Source organism: Hylaeus volcanicus, chromosome 5 (genome assembly GCF_026283585.1).
Source record: "Hylaeus volcanicus isolate JK05 chromosome 5, UHH_iyHylVolc1.0_haploid, whole genome shotgun sequence".
Taxonomy (NCBI): Eukaryota; Metazoa; Arthropoda; class Insecta; order Hymenoptera; family Colletidae; genus Hylaeus; species Hylaeus volcanicus.
In genome coordinates, this window is record NC_071980.1 from 27447284 (window position 1) to 27468396 (window position 21113).

Here is a 21113-nt window from a genome sequence, read left to right on the forward strand (position 1 = left end):
ACCACGCGCCATTAGCGATAATCGAGGCCCGATCGGCCGTTGTCGGCTCCGTTGGCGTACCCTCGATTCGCAATTAAAACATTGTCGCCCGGTGGTCGACGCGAGAAAATCGAGAGATCGAAAAATGTGTCGGAGCATAGGAACCCAATTTACTGCCATCGACGGCCGCGTTTTTTCGCCGGACTTTCGTTTCGCTTTCCTTTCGCCTAATTAAGCGCGCTGTCCGTTCGTTAACGCACGTTAAATACGCTTTATACATGTCGAAATGTTCGATACTTACTAATTGCGGAGATAGAAAATACTCGTCGAAAAATATAGAAATCGCGGATTCGTCTACGCGCTCTATTTTCGTCTATTAAGCGTTACGTAGCTGGGTACATTTTATGATTCTAATTAAAATGTTAAGTGGTTGCGTGGGCTGCGATGTATCCAGACTATATGTAGAATGGCAGAGAGGACAAGAAGAGGCGGGCAATATTTTATTCGAACGATCAACGACGAATGAAACCTCGATTCGTACAAATTTAGCCTATCCTGAGAATTTCGATCGATGCAAAATTTCTCCGGGGAAAGAGAAGAGAAAATCGAAGAAACAAGGAAGCAAGGGGGATTGTCACTCGTCGATTGACAGTGAATTATGGACTTTGTTCGTCGCTATCGAGTCGATCTTCTTCGGCTCTCGTCATTGGCCGCGAGTTCGACGATATCGATCTCCGACGATCGAGATGTAGGTAGAATGCCCCGAGGTGGTCCTGCGCGATCAATTTAATTCGAATAGCCGTACGTCGCTCAGCGTGAGACGACAAATATTTAGAATTGTATTAACAAAGGTTTAGGTTTGATTAACGTTAACGTCGGCAAATGCAATTAGCAGTGGCCGCGATACAATTGACTGATACATCGTTCGACCGACGAGAGCAGACCGTAGAGTGCCGCTTATCATTGAATAAGTTAGCAATCGATCGTACTATAAAGGATCAACGGACTACGCCATCCAAGCCGGCCATAACGTGGCCTCGTAATTTAATAAATTAAGAAAGCAGTGGATACCGATGCGAGCATTGTTTATCGCCATCGACGAAGGCGGAAACGCGAGTTGTCGCGCGCGCGCGCGTGCGTGTGGTCTTGGATCGTGGCTCTTTCTGTCAAATACTCGATATCATTAGATTTAACGACCCCTGCCGGATCTCTGCCTCTTTCTCCGCCTTTCTCCCTTTCCTCCGTTTACCGCGACCGATGCGCAAGTGGCTGCTGCAACGGCGGCGGCCTTTCATCTTCCTTAACCAGCGCCACTCTCTTCCAGCGTCCGGAACGACTATATATGTGTACGCGACTCGACCACGACAAGAGTCCACGGTGCGACCACTGGTTCCGGAGAACTACCGCTTCACCTGGTCCTTTGTATGCGCGCTTGTACGTGTATACAGGGTGGGTTCGTGGAAGCGGCCGAACGTGTTCGTCCTTCGCAAGGTAAGCCTTCAACCGAACAGTACTCGATGCTCGAGAGAACTAGGCAGTCGATTGCCCCAGAATAAAGTCTTCCTTGAAGACTCTAGGCCCGTCAGTTTCGAAGAATTCGAAACCTTTGAGAATCAAAGTCATCGAAATTTCCTTGCAGACGATTATTTTAGAAACTCGTATCTCGGAGTAAGGTAGGTGAACGTGACGCAACAAGCACACAGTGTATACCTGTTGGTGTGTTCGAAAAGATCGTTGCCGAGGAACTCGGGGCAACTTCAGCTAACTCGATTGTTCCGTACGGAACAAGGAGCCCTTTCACGCGGCTCTCGTTCCGGCGGTCTTTGATGAAGGATCGGCACGTAACCCTTGGCTTGATGTCCCGCGAGGATAAGATTCAATTAACTCGATATCGATGCGACGATAAGCACTCGATATACCGGTGTATCATTACGGTCTAATGAAGAAATTTTACGCGCAAAAGCGCAGCCTTTCACCTCTTGTTGCCCAGACGCTCGATACCAATTTTATATAAACAAGAAGCAAGATCTAACCTTTAGTCGTTGAATTAAAATGACAAAATAAAAGTTTGATATCGCTAAATAAAACGAACAAAATATTTTCTCAACTCTGCAATAGACGAAGTTCCAGAGTGTTTCTTTCCGCGCTACCTCGACGAGCGTGATGCACCATCATCGCGCGGGATAGTAATAGAACCATTGGCCGTCGTCGTCGAAGATTTATCGTGGCTTTCCAGCGAAGCACGTGCCCGATGCTTTTTGTCGATGCAACATTCCTATTGGCTCGAGATTACACGAAAAATACGATCGCGTTATTAGCTGTCGCTAAGTCGTTCGACCGTTAACGAAAAATTGATCGTCGTGCTTTTGATTATACTAGCAGCTCCTGGTAATTATCGATGCATGCTGGAGATTCGATCATCGTATTCTCTTTTCAACGAGTTTAGTTTATAGACTACGCTTTCGCCCGGTTCTTCGCGATTTTCTTGCCGACCGCGTTTTTGTTTCACAAAAAAGTGCTTCTCGCAGGTGCACCGGAACATTTACGAACAATGTTGAGTTCTTAACGTGATCCACTCTACCGTGTGTTGCATTCGAGAGTATTTGCAGTATTTAGAAATTCGATTTACAATAAGAACGCGGTGATATTAATCGCATCGATGAACCATGGTTTAGGAAAAAGTACCTCGATTCCTAAATGTGAGAAAGCCGTTGAATCGAAGTGGATCGAGTGGAATGCGCGAGAAATTGCAACAATGTGCCAGAATTCGGCGTAAGAAAACTCTATCGTGTTCGAAGTTGGTGAAAAATTCTTGAATGTTTCAATGGTACGTCCGTCTAGTAATGCGAGTCTGAAATTCCATCGATCAAATACCTAACATCGAATGAGAAGCAAAGAAGCGAAAGAAGAATTCGAGGAATGTCCAGAAGCGTGCTGATACACGACGGCGAGCGAAGAACCAGTGTACAAGTGTCGGCATCGGCCGTGGAACGTTTTTACAGGGTGGACATCGACTCGACGACGCGGACAAGAAGATGACCAATTACGATGACAAAACATCGATCGCGCGTCGAGTGCCGAAACTCGTTTGTTCCGGTAACTAGTCAAGCGAAATTGCCGCGAGTATGTGGAATTTCAATTGCATCGTCCTCTATCGCCTCGCATCCATAAACCGACGTGGACACCATAAGAAAATGATTTCTGTTACGCACTCGATTCCCCGGTTGTTTGATATTTCAAATATTTGGATAATAAGGAGGCACGTCGCGTTACGAATCGCAGGGACTCGTTTCTATTCAGATATCGTAGACTGGAAGATATCTTTATAATCGAGGAATGTAACATTTCATTTCTGTTTCCACGCGACTTGTTCCCTGCGACGTTATTCTTACTCTAGGACAAGGGGGAAGGGACAATGGATTCGTAAGAAGAAACATACGTTTTTTCTTGGAGTCCTCGTTCATACCTCCGGGTGTTGCTGCTCCGTGATTATGGTGGTGGAGGGCTAGGGGGTCCTGAGGAATCGGATGAATGGCGGTCAGGGCACTTCCGGCGGGGTCACCTGAGTTGACCCCGACTCCGACCCCCAGGTGAAGAGCACCATGCTGCGTCGTGTGTGCCGGAAGCTCCATGCTGATCATAGCACACCACCCTCCTTCCAACCCTCGCCTGCCGCCACCCTCCTCCGCCTCGAACAGCACGTCGTCGATTCGGACGAGGCGTCTGCTCAACCCCTCGTCTCCTTCTGAAACATTAAAATTGTATTAGTTGTTTATCGAGTGAGCGAGTGTACATTTTTCTATTAAACTACTCTGCCTGAAAGGAACGCGTTCCCGACATCGAGACGATTTTGTGGGTACGGTTCCTCTTTCTCCTCGATTACGGACACCGCAGGTGGAAGGTGGTCGGTAGATCCCCCTCAGAAAATGTTAACACAGTTTCGATCGGCGATTCTCCCTCCCGCCTGGGAGGACGAGCGCCGCAAGAATACCGTAGACAATGCTACCTCGACGTCTAAGTAGCGATCGACGAAAGGCACCGTGTCGCGGGCGTGCGGAGTGGCACAAAAATAAGTCTCGGTGGTCCGACCGCGGTAGAATTGCCTTTGCCACGGTTTTTACGCCCGCGCGGTAGATGATTTCTTCGTTCCTTTCTACGTAATGGCCCGGCGGCCTGATCTTTTTTGCTTATTACGCCCGAGAAGGCCGCCGCCGAGAGCCCTGCTAGCCCCCAGTGATTCCCGGATGAATGAAAGGATGAATGAAGCGTTATTTCGGCCTGCGATAGTCGTCCAGGTTCCCGATCCAGATGAAAACCCACAGATTTCACCAAAGAGTCACCGATATCAGCGAACCACTGGATTCTCTATCTTTAATCGTCGCGAGGAAACTCTGGACTTTCTCTGTAAATTTTCTCCTAAACGTGATATATCGAGATTCGCGCGAAAATCCAAAGGGTCAGAGACGATCGAAAAACCTTGCACCACCTTTCTTTGTGACTATAAACCCTGGCGGAAACGAACTGCGTACGATGGTATCGCTCCTTTGCGTGGAACCGCGGGAGAGGAACAGCGTAAAGTCTTCCGGTTCGGCGTTAGGCAATTGTCATTGGACGTTCGCTTCGTTCATCCGTGAAATTCGAAACGGCTCCCGCGTTCGCGAATCCGTGGGAGAGCCCAAGCTGGAACCCTTGGTCGGTCGATCGAGCTTCGATCTCCTCTCGTTTCGAAAAGACGCTTACCGCGACGACCAAACCGGAGAACGACGATCATCGCGTTTTCTCTGTTCGCGTCCCGAAAGAAAAGAAAATGAGGGCACATCGAAACGACGCGGAGAGCTGGCAAGAAAGGAAAGCGTCGGTGAAGCCGAAGCCGCTCTCGTGGGGTAGCAAAAAGCCGGAGAACTTATCGGAAATGAGGACGAGGATGATTGTTTAGCTCGTAGCCCCGAAGATAACCTTCTCTCCCTCTCTCTCTCTCTCTCTCTCTGTCTCTCGGCTGTACACTCATTCGCGTAGTCGAGGGACGCGGTGGTTCGCGCTGGGCAACCCAGGGCCTTCCTAATGGACCCTGGAATGTAGCTAGAACGCCGAGTAAACGTCAGGAGTAAAAGCTGGACGATCGTTCGGCAAAGGAGGGCGAGAGGAGAGGGCACCGCGCGCGGTCGGTGCAAGACTCGAACGGCCTTAAGTAAAGCAAAGTGGGTGAGTCGTCGACGGACAAAGTACACGTAAAGACCAGGCTGCTCGAGTCGTTCGGAAGAGACTCCGATTCCCTCTGCAACCGTGGGAGTCGGGCCCGTACCCGGCTGGCGCTCTCTGTCTACGCACTCGCTAAAACTATTGTTTACGGGCAGCCCGCAACTGCCTCGCGCTTCGCTAACTAGCCCCCGCTAGCTCGAGCGTTCTTTAGAGACTATCCTGAGCTGGATGGGGAAACATCGAGGCGGGAACGAGCCTCGAATATACAGCGCGGGAACTTTGTTTGCGTAGAGACTACGAACGCTTCTCGCGTGTGGTCGATGATACCGGTGCAGTTCTGGGATTTAGGCGAGCTGCTTCTTTCGCAGACTGTTCGAACAGGGTTTTTAGTTGCACCCAGCTTGGGCGGTGTTTCCTTGGATCGATGAGGAGGTCTTCGATTATTCCTGTTCGAGGAGATTCCTATACGCTCGAGTCATTTCTGCTCGGGGTAGTTTTGAAAGCTGGTGGTAGCTCGTTTCTGAGTAAAAGTACCGGGCCCTGGGCAAGTATGATCCTGGGATCGAGAGGTCATCGATACGCTTAAAAATTCAGATGCGGGAACGCGAGGCTGGCAGTCGCAAAATCTCTCAATTATCCCCTATTGTCTGGGCGGCGTCATGGGAAGAGGAGAGCAGTAACGGCGTAGCCAGAAGTACTATACTCCGATTTCCGCGGGAATGCAACGATCATCGTCCCCTTACGTAAACAGTAATAGTCGGCGGCGATGCTGGCAGTTTAACTAGTCAGCCAGCCGATGCGGTAGCGAGCGGCCGGTAGCCGGCAAAACGTGCAGCTACCTTCTTCCACCTCATCTTTCTCCAGCGGCCGTCGGATCCCCCGGCCAGCTGAGCCGTAATGGCGGTGCTCTCGGGGCTTAACAACGCGTGACAATATGCATCAAGAAATTGCTCGAGCGAGGAACAACTCTTGCCGCGCCACTCCGGGCGCGTTGGTGAACGCGCACACGCTACCAAACGCTCGTCTCTACAATGGAATTGGTCCTGACGTTCACGGTACGCGAACGCTGGGACGACCATGGGTTGGGTCGTTCGGGAGGATAACACTCGAAACCGCATCGAGTCTCACGCGAAAACGCCGATACATTATGCAACCGGTCGGTCCATAAACGAACGCGAGCGTTCGGTATTTCCGATGGGATCCTGGAAAAGGATTCGCTCCCCCGATTACCGCGTCCTCCCCCGTGGGATTTAGAGGCACCATGGAATCCGGTAGCCCGCGGTGGCGCCTCGATCGCCAACCCTTCGGTCATGTTTATTAATTTATTCGAATCGCTCGGCGGAATGCGCGGCATCCCCGCGATGATCAATACAGGAGGAGCGTTACCAGGATTTTCCAGCTTCCGTGTTGCATTCTTTCTCACGTAGCTGGTTCTATCGTAAACACGGAAACGGTTGTTAATGCGAGGAATCGTTCGAGTAGCGAGTTAACTTTTAAATATTACTGTCGATCCTCGTTCTTTCTCTCGGTTTAAACTTTCTTCGTCGGGAACTTTTGTCGCACGCTTCGTAGTACGTTTATCACGACTGGTGACAACCAGCCATCATCTACCGTTACGCTAACGATGGCACGCTCGTCGCGAGACGCGAGTGCGTTCGCCGGCCGTACGGCAGGCGACATCGAGGAAATAAATAATTCATAATAATCCAGAGATTCGCGGACGCGTTCAATTTTTCCTACGGTGGGACGATCGTCCGGCAATTATCGGAGCCGTATCGAGGCGACGCCGATCGGTGCAGCTTTCGCGCGGTGTTCTGGCTTCGCAAGCTGGCAACCGATCCGCCCGGTCGGCATGAATATTCAGTCGCGGAGTAGCCTCCTCCTCGTCGACGCAATCTGCGAACCAAGGGATTAGCATCGGCGTTCGATCGGGAGCTTTCAGCCAACAAAAAGATCTCTCTGTTGCTCATTAACCCCATTACCCGTACTTGGCCACCGTCGTAGCGCACGTGGTGCCGGTACACGAGCAATTCACAAATGCATATATCTACATTAATACCGGGTACAGTGGTCGATGTAAAGTCGCGGCTCGGAGACTTCAACGCGCGCAGTTAGCACCGTTCGCGTCGCGCGAAGCGTTCGCCGATCGGGACGGAGCGATGGCGATGGAGATATCGATTACACATGGAATTCCGTTCGGTGCAGTAACGTTTCGATGCGCGTGGGTGGTTGTTCTTCAAAATTTATTCGTGGACATACATAAAATGAAACATCCGCGAAGGTTTGTCTCACTCGTGTTCGTTGAGTACGGACATTAAGAGTTAAAATCAAAGATCGACTGGACTTGCCAATCGATCCACGCAAACCCTACTCTACTCTCCGTCTTTGCTCTGTATGGGACTGCAAAAAGGGACGGAGGTTGCGATCCTATCGGAAACAAAAGCCAGAGTAAATAACGAGATCCACTTTGCAACTGATTTTCCGCAAACGGCGTTCAATTGACTCGGCCATTGATATCGTTCGGCAATCCGCCACGTTCACGGCTTTATCGGTGATCGGCTCGTAAATCCTGAGCATCGTTATCGTTCGCTGTACGCGCGCGCGCGTTGATCCCGGCGCTGCTTAACGCTCGATAATCCAACGGCGCGTGGTGTCTTGTTAATGAACAAAAATCCGCGAGCCTACTGGAGCATGACGAGAGCAACCCACGTAAGATACGCGAATGCGTTTACGCTGACGTTATATCGCGGTGTGGTCGTCGTGGGGGACGGGGGCAAGGTGGGGTCACGGGGTGAAAACACGTAGGATAGCACAGGAATTCCCGTAGATCGATAACGTCTGTATCTTCCTTCTGGCTCCAGTAATTCCACTTCTGGGACCAGCGTCCAACGAATGCGAATTCGTTTCGGCTATCGGTTTGAGTACAGAGGAAAAGTCGGGCGCTGGTTTCGCGGACCAACGGCTTTCGATGAACCAGCCACTCGCGGCACGTGCCGTTCACACTCGTCCTTGCGCGACCGCGTCTCCCGAGAATTCTATTCGAGGGACTCGCGATGGAACGAGTCGATCGACGCTTCTTTTCTTCGACGAGACGTCTATCGAGTTGTCGCGTCGATTCGAGCGGAAATGAAGCGAATTATTTAGCGATTGTACCGATGGGATAGTCAGTTCGAACGATGAAAAAGGCAAAGAGAGAGAGCGAATAATCAAGTTCATCCGATGATCCAGTCAAACTGGATTAGAGTACACGGGACATTGCAAAAATATTTTAATCGATCTGATTTTTTCTAAAGAAACTATTAGCCGTGTTCCTTGTAAATTTCATACATTTATTCAACGAAGTTGCCCAGCATCTTTTTACCAGGAAGCGGAGGGAACCTCGCCTCGAAGCGTTTCCCGAAGCGAGTAAAATGACGCGCGAGCATGATCGTAGCGGAACACTAAATTCCTCGAGTCGGTAAGCACTACTGCCGTGACGCGCGTGTCCGGTAGGATAAAGTTTTCGAGCGCATCGCATGGGAATAGAAAATTTACAAGCGCGTCTCCTCGAGCTGAACTTCTCGATCGGCCACCTTTCGATTACATAACGACGTAACGGTACAGAATAAAATGGCATGTAATAATGCCACCTCCTCCTAGGAGTCCCTTATTTCTTGGAGCACGAGAGCTTCTCGGTCGGTTGATTGGCTCATCGAAGAAATCGGCCTTCTGATTCCGGTTTTCCGCTCGCGGGGCCAGCTCGAGGAAAATAAGAAGACGAGCCTCTACGATGAAGAGTCCCGTGTAATGAACTGCCCGCGCGCCGCTTGTTACGCGGCGCATTCTCGAAACGCATGCGAATTTCGTTTCAGACGTAAGGAAATATCTAATACAAATATTTCATACGTGCATTAAATGTGTATTCAACGATAGGTCTGCCAATTTTCATACAAATTGTACGTTCCGCGTTTAATCGAACAGCTTCTGCCTCGACCGTTCTTCTCCATCTTGGAAAACAAACGAGTTATCCGGGTGACCTGTTTTAAGCGCCCCACCCTGTACACTCGATATCGAATACTTGTGCGATTCTTGTTTCGAGTGGAACAAGAAATCAGCGTTTCGAGATCGTGCGTTAACCTAATGTTGCACCATTAAACATGCTACGAAGTAAACTGAAATATTACATTCCTTAGTCTCGTTACACGCACCGATCTCTGCTACTGTATCATTATTCAATATCCATTTAATTAACTCAACAGTTACCGGAACGAAAGAGGGATGTAATCAATATTTATCAAGAACGAACGCAATTTTGACGAACAGAAACATTCAGCTCGTGTCTCGACGCTCGCGAAATCCAGAAGGAGAAGGATCGATCCTCGCTATTAACCGCGGATCCGATTTTTGTAGACACCGTGTTTCGGTTCACCTTGAATCGTCGTTCCGGCTCGAACGAGGGGGGGGAACAGACGAGAAAAATCGGTCCGAACGCGTTCCGTGACCAAACGCTCGCGGTTTCAACTTCAGTCCCGATTCTGACGGCGAGCAAAAAGTCAATATTAATTTCCGGTAGCCCCGAGAGATTTGTCATAGTACCACCTCCGGTCACGAACATCTCGTAAACGCCTTTCCCCCCGATCTCGTCCTATAAGCAGCCCGAGCGGGTGACCGAACCGACCATTACCAGCATTGATCGTCGATTCGATAGACGATGGGCTTTGTAATTATCGAACGGAGACCGATTAAGCAATCGTTCGATCGATCGGCCGTTTTTTTCCCTCCATTAACACCTCGACTAAAATCGCTCGACCCCGCGGGCTTTCGAACTTTGAAACGCTTTCCGCAACTCACGGAGGGGGATCGACGACCTGATCGATCTGGATTGCATTATTTATTGTTCCATTAGCGCAACTCGTTTCTGCTAGCGTTAAGTGACATATCGGAGCGACGTTGGTTTTGCTAATTCGGACTTTCCCTCGCACTCGTGTTACGTTCACGTTTAACGGGTTATTAATTCGCCGCATTCGCGCAACGTGTTCCTCGCCGATTGATTCTTAATGCTTTTTTGGAATCAATGGTATAATGCAAAAGTTTCGATGTTGCAGCAATTGTTTTCCTACGAAACAAGAAAGGTACGTCTAAAAAGGTGACTCCTAGCACTTGGTCACGGCGATGTGGTTTTCGTGACATAGATTTTTGTCACATTTCTTGGCGTTTCGCGTACATTAACGGGAACCGTACGGTACAAATTCATTGTACTCGGTGAGACTTCGATCCGGTGAACACAATGCCTCGATCGTCCGGGATCAGGTGGATAATCGGCAGATTATACACCCGGCTAACTGTAACATCGCGGACTTCCTATTGTTTTTGTTTTTTTCCCCCTGCTAGAAACAGGACTGCTTGTATCCGCGATCTCTTCTCCTCTCTCGTCGAATTCGCTTTTCATAGCAACCTTTCGGGTACCAATGAACATTTCGAGTAAACGATCGAGAAGGTAGAAATGAAAAGTGGAAAGGAGCGGAATCGTTGTCAGCTAGGCAACTGGGTTGGAACGCCTTTAAAAGCGAACCTGGAGATCTTAATATCGAGAAACCTCGATAAAGAGATTGTGGAGCCAGAGCACACCTCGGAAAACAGGTGTTCGAGAGACAGTCTCCTCGAGAAAATAGAATTTACCGAGGCTGTTGGACACTGTTTAGTTCTGAGTGCCCTTCGATAAGAGTCCCCCGTAATTTTTCTCGATTCCTGTTCGACCTATCGGATATCGTCCAATCGAGTCGTTGATTATTCCCAGCGCGGTTCCTCGAAGGGATCGCGGTTCCAATTCCGGTTTTCCGTCGGTGAAAGGAATCGGCGTGCAACGAGAAGGAAAGAGAGCCGAAACGCGAGCGAGGGAGTCGGGAGAAGAAGGAAGCGGATAAGTGAGTTTTAAAGAGCCACCTGTGGAACCCGTGGCACGTGCCACACTCGGTCTAATCCCAACTTGCTCCCTTCGGACCCGTCCCCATCGTGCAACGCTAGGTAGCAGGTAACAGGTACCAAGGTGCATCCCACCGACGTACCAAAGATCAGCTACAGCATCTGGTTAAGGCCAAGCCCAGGTATACTCTTTCCAGTCCTGACCGGTGATTACATCTACATTCTATATAAACGCCGGTTCCGTGATTATCAGCTAGTCCATCTGCCGATTCCTTGACCCCGGACGTTTCCATCCTTGTCGTAAACTCGGATGCGTCCTCTTCCTCCGAGCGAATGGATGGTAGCCGTTAAATTCATCGTCGAGTTCGGAATTTTGCGAGCGATGGCATTTTAAACGAGACGATACAAATCTAGAGAGATGTACGCGAACGATGAAAACCTCATCCAGGTAGTTCGAAATCGTTGCGATCCTTCCGTGCGTCGGCGTGGCTACATCGATCTAGGCCAAGTACCTCTATACACGATTTTTAACGCTCAAAGTGTTATTTCGGTTGATGTTATTCCAGGTGCGTCCGTTTAAATTTCTCGCCGCGAATATCTAAACGTCATGAAAGTTATTAGTGGGCCGAAGTCCGGCGCATTCGCCGCGAGATAAGTACGTATAATGTAGAGCGTTCGATAGAGATTGAAATATTCTAATGCGAGCCGCGCGTTTCTGCACGCAACGAATCGACCCGTTCCGAGACTCTCGACCAGCTTTACAACTTTTCTATCTACGCGCACGATCGTCGCATCTATCCTGGCGCTGGCTCGCCAGTCGAACTACGTATCTGGCTCGAGAGAAACGAGAGTGCCGAGACGACGCGATTCGTTTCGATACCTGTCGCCCGACGACTCGGCTTTGCTTTAAATAATAACTTCTGGTTCAACCAGCTCTTGTTTCCGTGGAATGAATCCGAGTTAATTGCGCCTAGACGGGACGAATAATCGAGCTCTTTTCAGATTTCCAATTTCATCGGGACGACGACGCGCGTATCAAAAATCACGGGACGTACGAGGCGACTCTCTTCCGACATTCGCGCTGCGTGGCGCCTGAAAGATCGGTTGGTACGAGGCGCGGACCCCGTTGTAGCTTGCCAGTCCAGTTCAGTTCAGTTGCCTTCTAGTTGCTAGTCCGCCCACCCTGCCCCGTGCTCGCTTGTACAGTCAGCGAAGGTCCAGGCCGCGTGCCACCTTGCATTTTTAGCGATATCTAGCCGATAACCAACGCGGTGGATCTGCGCCGCAGTTCTTACACTTTCACGATCTTCGAACCGGGAAACTGGACGACGCGTCGCGCCACCGGCATACGAAGCACTTTCGATCACGGAATTTTCATTTCCCTTGGTCTTTCGAACGTGCCTCAGAACCCGTTGTTCGTTGACTCGAGCGAATTTTAAATTTCATAAAGAAACATCTAAAAATTGCATCTTATCTTGCAGCGAATCGTGTTCTTTTTTTACCCGTCTGGAGAATCGGAATGCTTGTCAGGGCTTTTCTGCCCCCATGAAAATTTCTCGATCGAGTCTAAACACACCGACGTGGAATGGCTCCAGCGTTGGAAGCGCGTCGAGAAAAAGAAGGGGAAAAAATAGGAAAGCGAAGCGGTGAGGGAAAGAAGAAGGAGACCGGCGTGTACAATTGATTGGTCCTGGCACATCCTGCCCCGCGTCCTCCGCCCTAGCTTCATGGGAAAGTCGTCTACCGCAGACCTCTGTCGGTTTTTGTTCCCGACCACCTCTTCTGCGTTGGAAGGTGAGAAAATCTCCAATCCGAGAATATCTCTCCTCCGCGAAACGGAACCAATATCGAGGCATCGGCTAACGTTTTTGCCGTTCGCGTGAAAAATGATTGAAATTAGAAAACGGTAGAAAGAAATCGGAACTCGAAAACGGGGGTCGTTGGTCGAAATAGAACCGTGCGCGTGTCACGGATATGGATGTTCGTGGACCATACCGCGAGCGGCGTACGTTCGCGATGAACAGGAAGAAAGAGAAGAGGGACGAGCGTGAAAAATCCAGTTGCCTCGTCGTGAGACATCTCATTCGCAAACGGGGCGGAGGAGACGTCGAGGAACGGTGGTTACGACGATCACAGCCGGCCAGGTGTGTACAGGTGAAATCCGTGGACGTGCCTAAACGCAGGAAAGACCGATATCGGCAGATCGGTTATGCCCGACGGAGACGAATCGATTGCCGGTCGAAGCTGAGCGAGAAGTAACTGGATTCGCCGGCGATGATGACCGACTTCGAGGGCAGCCGACACTCCGCGATCGTTTCCTGCGGCACCAGGAAGGATATCGACTCCGCTCTGTCGAGCGTTTCTATTATTCTGGGATATTTATTGGATCGCCGGATGCTGGCCAGCGCGCCTGGGAACGAGAGATCGACGCGACGAGTCTGCGTTTCTTTGCTCGTCCTCGAGAGTCGTTGACGCGCGATTCAAATCTCGTGAAATAAACTGTGAAGCGAACGATATACTCGGCTCTTATTTGTGTTGGTAACACTGCGATCGTTATCGTAGATAAAACAACGGGACAAAAAAATAGTCGACGAGAGGAACGTTTACCTCGCGACAAGTCGGATCGCCACTGGAACAGGGGTAACACGCCGGTAAACTTTCGATCTTAGCAAAACTGCAAAACAGGACGCGAATGATGTAAGATCGAGCAACGCAAGTGTTGATAATCGCGACGTGGAAACGTGCGAACCGCAGGCTTTCTTTATAAAGAGACTTCATAAAGGCACGGCAACAAAGGTGTCGAGTTTCAAGTACGACGAGAGACTTTGACGTCCAAGTACGTGTAGTTAGGCAGCTACTCCGACCCATTATACGTCTCGCGTAAATTTATCACGCGACAGGTAAGCTGTCTCTGCCCTTTTTTCCCCTTTCGGCGACGATTGTTCCACATAGGTGTTGTATATCAGCGCCACCGCGTTATCTGATCGCGTTTCTCTTTTTAATTCTACGACCGCTACTCGAATCGAATTCCTTTCTATTTTCGACTCTACCGATTCGCGTCGTCGTTCGCGATTCTATAATCGGGAGTAAGAGTAAAATAAAAATCGGCAAACTCTTTCGCGCAAGGATCATCTTTGATAACAGCGCGATTTAGAAAATTCTAAATCATCGCTGAAAGTCGGATCTTGGTCCTGGCAACGTAAGAAAGCGTCGTCGACTGGACACGTCCGCGGATCGGAATCTCGCGCAAGACAAGACGCGGTCGATTGCGTTAAAGCGTAAAAATAATGGATGTTTTGCGATCCGTCCGTCCATCCATTCGTTCGTTCGCTCGACTCGAAGCCTAGTTCCAGGCCGGTGTGCCCGACACACGGACAAACCACCTCCGCCTTCGTTCACCTCCTTCTCCTGCCTCGTACTGTACCTGACAGCCCGAAGCCCGGCTCGTAATGTAAAATAAGTGTTTCTATCCGTTGCGAGGGCGGCCACCGCCTGGCAATTCCGCTCCAAACGCTCGCGCGCATGCTACTTTCGTACACTTGCTCGAACATGAATCCCGCGACGAGGAAAATTAAACCTGATCGCTAACCCTCGAATTTATTACGAAACACCAGCAACGACGTCTACTTCGATATTCTGCGCTAAGAAAGCTCGTCATCCATATGTATCGCGGCACCGCGATTTTTTATTCAGATATTCAAGCGGCTAACGAACAGATGCGACACGCCTCGAAACCACCGAGACGGAACTCTAATATTATCTCTCGAGAAGCTGGTTTATTCATCGATTCACCAATTACAAGCTTCATTTTCTTCGATGGACATCTTAATTGCTTATCGCGAAGACATAAAAATGACGTAACAAGTGCGAGACTTCTATTCTCGATATTATATCCTCGATACACATATATTCCGTGCGAACGCTATTCGAACGAAGAAAAATTCGTCGCGATGTTCCAGTCCTAATCAATTCGCCAATTACGATACAGATACACAGGCGTGCTCGCACGTGCGACACGGGGAACTGGCTAGACGCGGGCAGAGTGCACGCACGAGCGGGTTATAATGCGCGCGCGGAGAGACGCAGATGCACGTAGATCGGTAACACACGTGTATCCGAGCACGAGTTCCCGATCGGTTCGCGTACGAACGCGCGAACGCACGTTCACGTGGCCGTCGGCGGTTAACGTCGCCACCAGGAAGAGAGTCCTGGCCATCGATAGTCGGGATCTCGTCTCGTCCACCCAACAATACGCCCAGACTGTTGCCCTCCGCGGATACCGTTCATCGCGTCGACAATTACTATTCCATTACGCTCGTTGCCGTTGTCGCGGCGAAGCAGAAAACGATGATACCGAGATTGAACTATCGGTAACGCTCGGTGATTTCAACGATGGGTTTGCTCAGACTCGCGTGGCGATCGGCCGGCTCTAGCAAACTTTTATTCGAGTAACAGACGACCAGTAATACTCGATTCAATGGCTACATTTTTACCTGTGCATTTGTGAAATATTTCTGCGATTCTAGCAATGGCGTCGAAAAGTACCGGTTATTTCGCCTTTTAACTTCTTGCAAAGCCTCTAATTGCACGTTCTGGGAAGACTGGTGCTTCGAATCTAGATTCCTTCCATTCAATCGATTTTAACGGAGGAGCAGGTCGCGCCGAGACGCTACATTGCAGATTTCTTGCTCCTTTGCGATCAACTATTTGTGAAATCATTTCGTCGTAACGTTCCTTTCAAACGTTGTCATTATTGAAAGTGCGCCTACCTCGATATACACACATCGTAAGCGACGTGACTCAACGTGTAAACATTTCCAAATGAAAGGTGATCGTGTAGTATGTCGAGCTAATGTGTGCTTGATTAAACTCCCGATACTCGTATCGTTCGTATCGCAAACTTGAAGAATATTTGGAGATCGAGCCAACGTTATTCGTTACGAGATCCTTAAATGGGAACCTTCTCAATTATGCCGAGGCTCGACGCGACTCCTTTTGGGTAGCCTTGGTTGCTTGATTAACCCGCGAGATACGAGTAGCTGACACATAATAAGGCAACCTTGGTAGAAGGCGGGTGGCACAGGAAGTCGACAAGGTTTTTATCGTTCTCGACGCTCGTTGGTGCTCCAACTACCAGGTAAACGGTGAAACGGGTTCCCCTGGATTCCTCAAGTTTCCGAAAGCTACTGCAAACCCTCTGCTTAGCCAACGAAAAAATCTGACGGAGTTACTTTTGCTTTCTGGAAATAATTATACGGTAGGACCACCAATACCCGCTCCTAACGAGATATGAATCGAGATTACTTTTGGAATCTCTACTGCAACTTTGAAATTTCTATTCAGTCAAAAATATAAAATTGCAACGTCTACTCCATCGAGTAGATAAAATTTTAAACGAAGCAACAGCACTTCAGTTACCCAGAACTCGGAGATAATTGTTTCGAGCGTTGCGTTTGTCGAATGCTCGATTTTCTCAGAATCATTTCGTGTAAATCGGTGCTGCATTGTCGAACCCTCGTCCTGCCTTTCCTTTTCACGCTCGAGCTTGATTGCGTCACGGGTTCCCCGTGCCGGATGCGCCGAACGGACGTCAAATTCCTCTCTTTTTTTTCCACTCGACTTGCATCCGCCCAGTGTCGCGACGTAATTGAGGAAAAATCAGGTCGCTTTGACGTTTTTCGTCTGATTTACGCTGACCGCTGTCCGTTGTAACGTACGAAAGCTGATAAACGGAATAGAATTACGATAGCGGACGAAGGTCGAGGATAAACGTGCGACCTTCCAACGAAAATCGCGTTTCCGCGAAACGAACTAATCGAGACTCAATTACAAGTCGTACCGAGCGCTCGGGATCACCAAATTAAAGCTATACTCGTGAAAATATTATTCCGTTCTATCTCCTTTTGCTCCCAAATACCTCGGTGCTCGACAATGCTGTAATTAATAAGAAAAACCGATTCTAGATCGCTTCGTGGCCGAGACGCGCGAGGGAAAAAATAAGCGAGTCGAAAAGCGAGCGCGGCGAGGTGGTTTATGTGGGCCGATCTCTCGAACCCGTGGCTGTCGTCCACGAGGAAGGAGTCGGAGGGAGGAACACAATACGGTCGAATCGAGCCGCAAAGAGATTCGATCTGATCTGTGCCCGATACCGTCGAATACCCACGGGCTCTCGCAAATAATGATTGTTAAACAAGCGGCGCATTCTATACTCGGCCGTTTGGCGCAATGGTGCGTGCCACAAGTGCTAAAGTTCCGTCGAACGGCACCTCGTTAGGACCGCTACAGAATTTCCAGAGGAGATATACAACCCCCGAGGAGAAGGTGGCGGCTACGCTTCTTAGTTGTGGGTAAAATTGAGAAAAAGAAATTTTTTTACTTCCTCGGGACATTTTTTCTCCTTTCCTCTGGCATGGAACAATGCTCCATTTAAAATCGACAACTGAGGGGTATGCTGCAATAAGGAGGAAAATTTATAAAAACGGAGGTACCTCTTTATTGCACCCCTCGATTTACGTATGCCTCTTTTATCGAGTCGATCAAACTCGGAGTACAGCTGGATGGCAAACCTATAGATAATTGAGAAAATCGATTTCGTTTGCGAGAGATAGGTGCTCCAAAAGGAGCACGACCTTACGTCCATTGAAATAAAATTGAAAGTCGACGTGCGACCGCATAGTGGGTTTATAAAATCTAAAGACACCTGGTTACATTTGCACAAGCACGAAAAAACGAGAGCAACAAGTTGCAAAACGAGTTATGTTCTAATAATGGTAACTGTATATGCAGCGTACCGAGGATTCGTTGCGAGGTAAACGATGTGTACGTGTGCGCGTAGTTTGCATGTTCCTGCGCCATTCCGTGGGCCAGTAGGTGCGAGGAACACTGAATTTAGCTCAACCTTGTTAAGACAGCGCCTCGTTAAGGCCGGTTCAGAAAATCCACCGGGAATACATAATCTTCGGAGCAAACGTTTATCGTCTTCTCGCCTGGATTCACGAATTCAGTTTACGTCTTCTAGAAAACGTAACGACTCGTTCTCTTCTTTATCCTCCGCAAAATTATTGACTCAAAGTGAAATAATTTATGCTATCGAATAGCGCAACTCTGTACTCGAGCTCGGTATGAAATTTCAGTGCTCGCCACTCGTTCCACCCCGTCGATTAACCTGCAGTCTTTCGAGGTAAAGCGACAAAGCTTGCTGAACGCGAACAAAGGATCTTAATTAATATAACAACGGTAGATAAGACGCTGACTTTTGATTTCCCTTTGGCTGGGCCCTGACTGCTCTCAAACTCCTCTGGGACATTGCACCAGATCGAATCGAGTCGGAGAGTTACTCGAACTGGAAGTATCGCGAGTCATTGTTGGGTCTCCTCGGTTCTCTGGCTTCGAGAAAGAGGCACACTCTATCGACGAATCGTATTATCGCGGCGTGTACTTCCAATTAGCTCTTAACTCGCCGTGAGAATTTTTCTTCGCGCGTGTCTCGACGTTTTCTTGTCCGAAAAACCGGAGCGGCTAGATGAAAAGGAAAAGCCTCTCCCATACGAGGATAACACCGTCCTGCTTCGTACCGAGAAAAATATTCCCACGGACGCTTCTCGATTGACATCGCAGTGTCGGGATACGAGTTGTTTACTTGCCGCGTATTTACTTGCGCGTTTCTTCGAGACGATGCCGTAATGTGTTTACGTAGACACGAGTTATTGCTCGAGTTACTGGTCGTTCTAGGAAATCGCGAGAAAGTAAATACCCCGGCGAACACTCGAGGCAGCAAGAACGTCCATTTCGTTCTTATCGATCGTTTATTTCTCACTTTGAGTCCTCGGACCGAGATTGCCGTTCGTTTTCGTTTTCTTCCTCTTATCGAGTTCATCTTTTTAGAGAACGGATTGCGAAGGTACCCACGATCGATACGATCTTTGGCCATGTTCGCGTATTCGTAAAAGTGAGTTGGTAAGATTCGTAAGATTTACATTTATTTAGCGATTCGATTTTCGAAAACGGCTAGTTCCGCGGCATGGAGTGCTCGAGCGGACGGCTTGGAAACTCTTGCTACACATGGTACGTGCGAGCAACAGGAGGTTATTTGCTAGATAAATCTTGACCCGCCTCCTTGCATGCCGCGCGATACCCGATCGACGTTCGGCTCGATCGTGTACGTTCGAGAGAGTAGACCTCATTCACGTGCCTCGCCGGAGCAACGGCTGCGTTCATCGTGCCTGGCCTCGCCTCGGCTATCCTACGTCCTGCACCTGATACCAGCTACGTACTCGACACATCCACTCGCTCGCGTTCGCTTTTCTTTAACGCCGATCATCGTTTCCGCACTTCGCCCTTATCGGCCGCCTTCGTTTCCAACTGCTAATACTGTTACGTCGATAATTACGACCGCGATAACAACACGGAGGCGACCACGCCAGTGCTCCTATATCGAACCTCGCCTTTTCCTCCCTTCCTCTCGGGTAACTTGCTTCCACGATGGCAAAGATACCGTTACTACTGGCGTTGAATGTTTCGACAGTTCAGAATTTCAAGAGTCGAAGCTCTCTAACCTTTCGCTATCGAGATATCCTAGGAGCTGCATCGTCGCGATGAAACTACGGCTTATTCCCGTTTCCTTTGCATGTCCGTGCGACGCGCAAGGGTATTGTTTTTCCCGTCCATCGGGACGAGTCCCGGTCACGTGCTAAGTCGATCTCTAACGGCCGCGTTCAACGTACCATGGTTCTTCCAATAGTGCGTGCACCTGATACCTACGAGTCGCACTTGTTGCACGGCCCGGCATTACATCGCACTAATTCGTACTGTGACCGTTTCCTACGGTAACGCACGTACCGACACGGAAAATATCCGGTCATTTATGGGGTTGAACGCTACACCTGCCGCCAGGCTACAAATAGGGGTTTCAGACGGTGACGCGCGACCAGGAATGTAAATTGTCACTTCCTGCTGGCGAATAATTGCGCCCTTTCGGTGACGTGTCGCTTTTTTGTCAGTCGCTGAAATCTGACAAGGGTAATTGAATTCAGCAACGGTTACCGCTTTTATTTTGTTATTGCACCTCTCGTGACAAACGATCGGATAAGGCTGACAAAGTACTCGTCGGAGTGGAGCTAATTTTATTCTCCAACAACGAGTACGAACTTCAGATTCGTATGTAAGATAGAAACATGGATTATTTATTTGGAAAACAAAGTCGAGGAATTCCAGATTAGTTCGTCAAACATCGCGCAAGCTGAAGACAGGTCTAAACTGAAATTGACTGGAAGAAAGGTTAACTGTGAGAAAGAATGCGGCGCCAACAATGCGAAGTTTCTTCGTTCCCCAGAACAGAGAAAGTATGTACCGCTTGTAAGTGCAGGACCATGTCAGGGGATGCGCCTGGTTGACGTGCACACCCGATACCGACTGCTTGTTAAGCGTACGTCGCCACACTCGCGGCCAGAACACGCGCTTTTTCCCACGGAAATTTCCGGCAATTTGCGAAACGTTCCGACGCCCGTCTCCACGCCGTGCCAAGGTCGCCTCGCAGGACGCGCCGTAACACTTTCCCGAGACGCGTCGAATCGCGATGTTCCTTTTGCCTAAGTCTTGGAAATAATAACTCCTAATACGTACGTACGTATTCCTTTGAATTTCCAATTTAAAACGGTCGATCAAACGTACGAATCTCCGCAGAATTAGGCGCGAATGCACCATAATGTAGCGTCAAGCGTATTAGGCTCGCGGTGACTTCAACGAGTGGGTAAGAGTTAACGCGCTCGTTATCGAGTATCGCGGCGCGCAGTTTGAACGGCGCACAACAGGAAGTTAATTTTAATATACGCGGGATGATTGACACGCCTTTATGATCCCTAATGGACCGGTCGATCGACGCGCTGCAACACGGTGCGCTTCATGGCGCGCAACAAGGGGCATCGAACATGCTATCCCGGCGTCGTAAACAGTTTTAAATCGAGGCATCAGGAATATATCACGTTTGACGCGCACGCATTCCATGCTGCACCGCGTGATGCATCGCATGCCGTACC

At 49.3% G+C, this 21113-nt stretch overlaps 1 protein-coding gene across 7 annotated transcripts in view; it reads right to left on the reverse strand.

Moving 5' to 3' along the window:
* Window positions 1-21113, reverse strand: part of LOC128876733 (paired box protein Pax-5-like) — a 114256-nt gene that overhangs the window by 85461 nt on the left and 7682 nt on the right. For all 7 annotated transcript variants that reach the window (XM_054123334.1, XM_054123330.1, XM_054123329.1 and 4 more), the window contains exon 2: window positions 3419-3724. In XM_054123334.1, the coding sequence (XP_053979309.1) occupies window positions 3419-3620 (202 nt within the window). In that variant the 5' untranslated portion in view covers window positions 3621-3724. The remainder of the gene's footprint in view (window positions 1-3418; window positions 3725-21113) is intronic.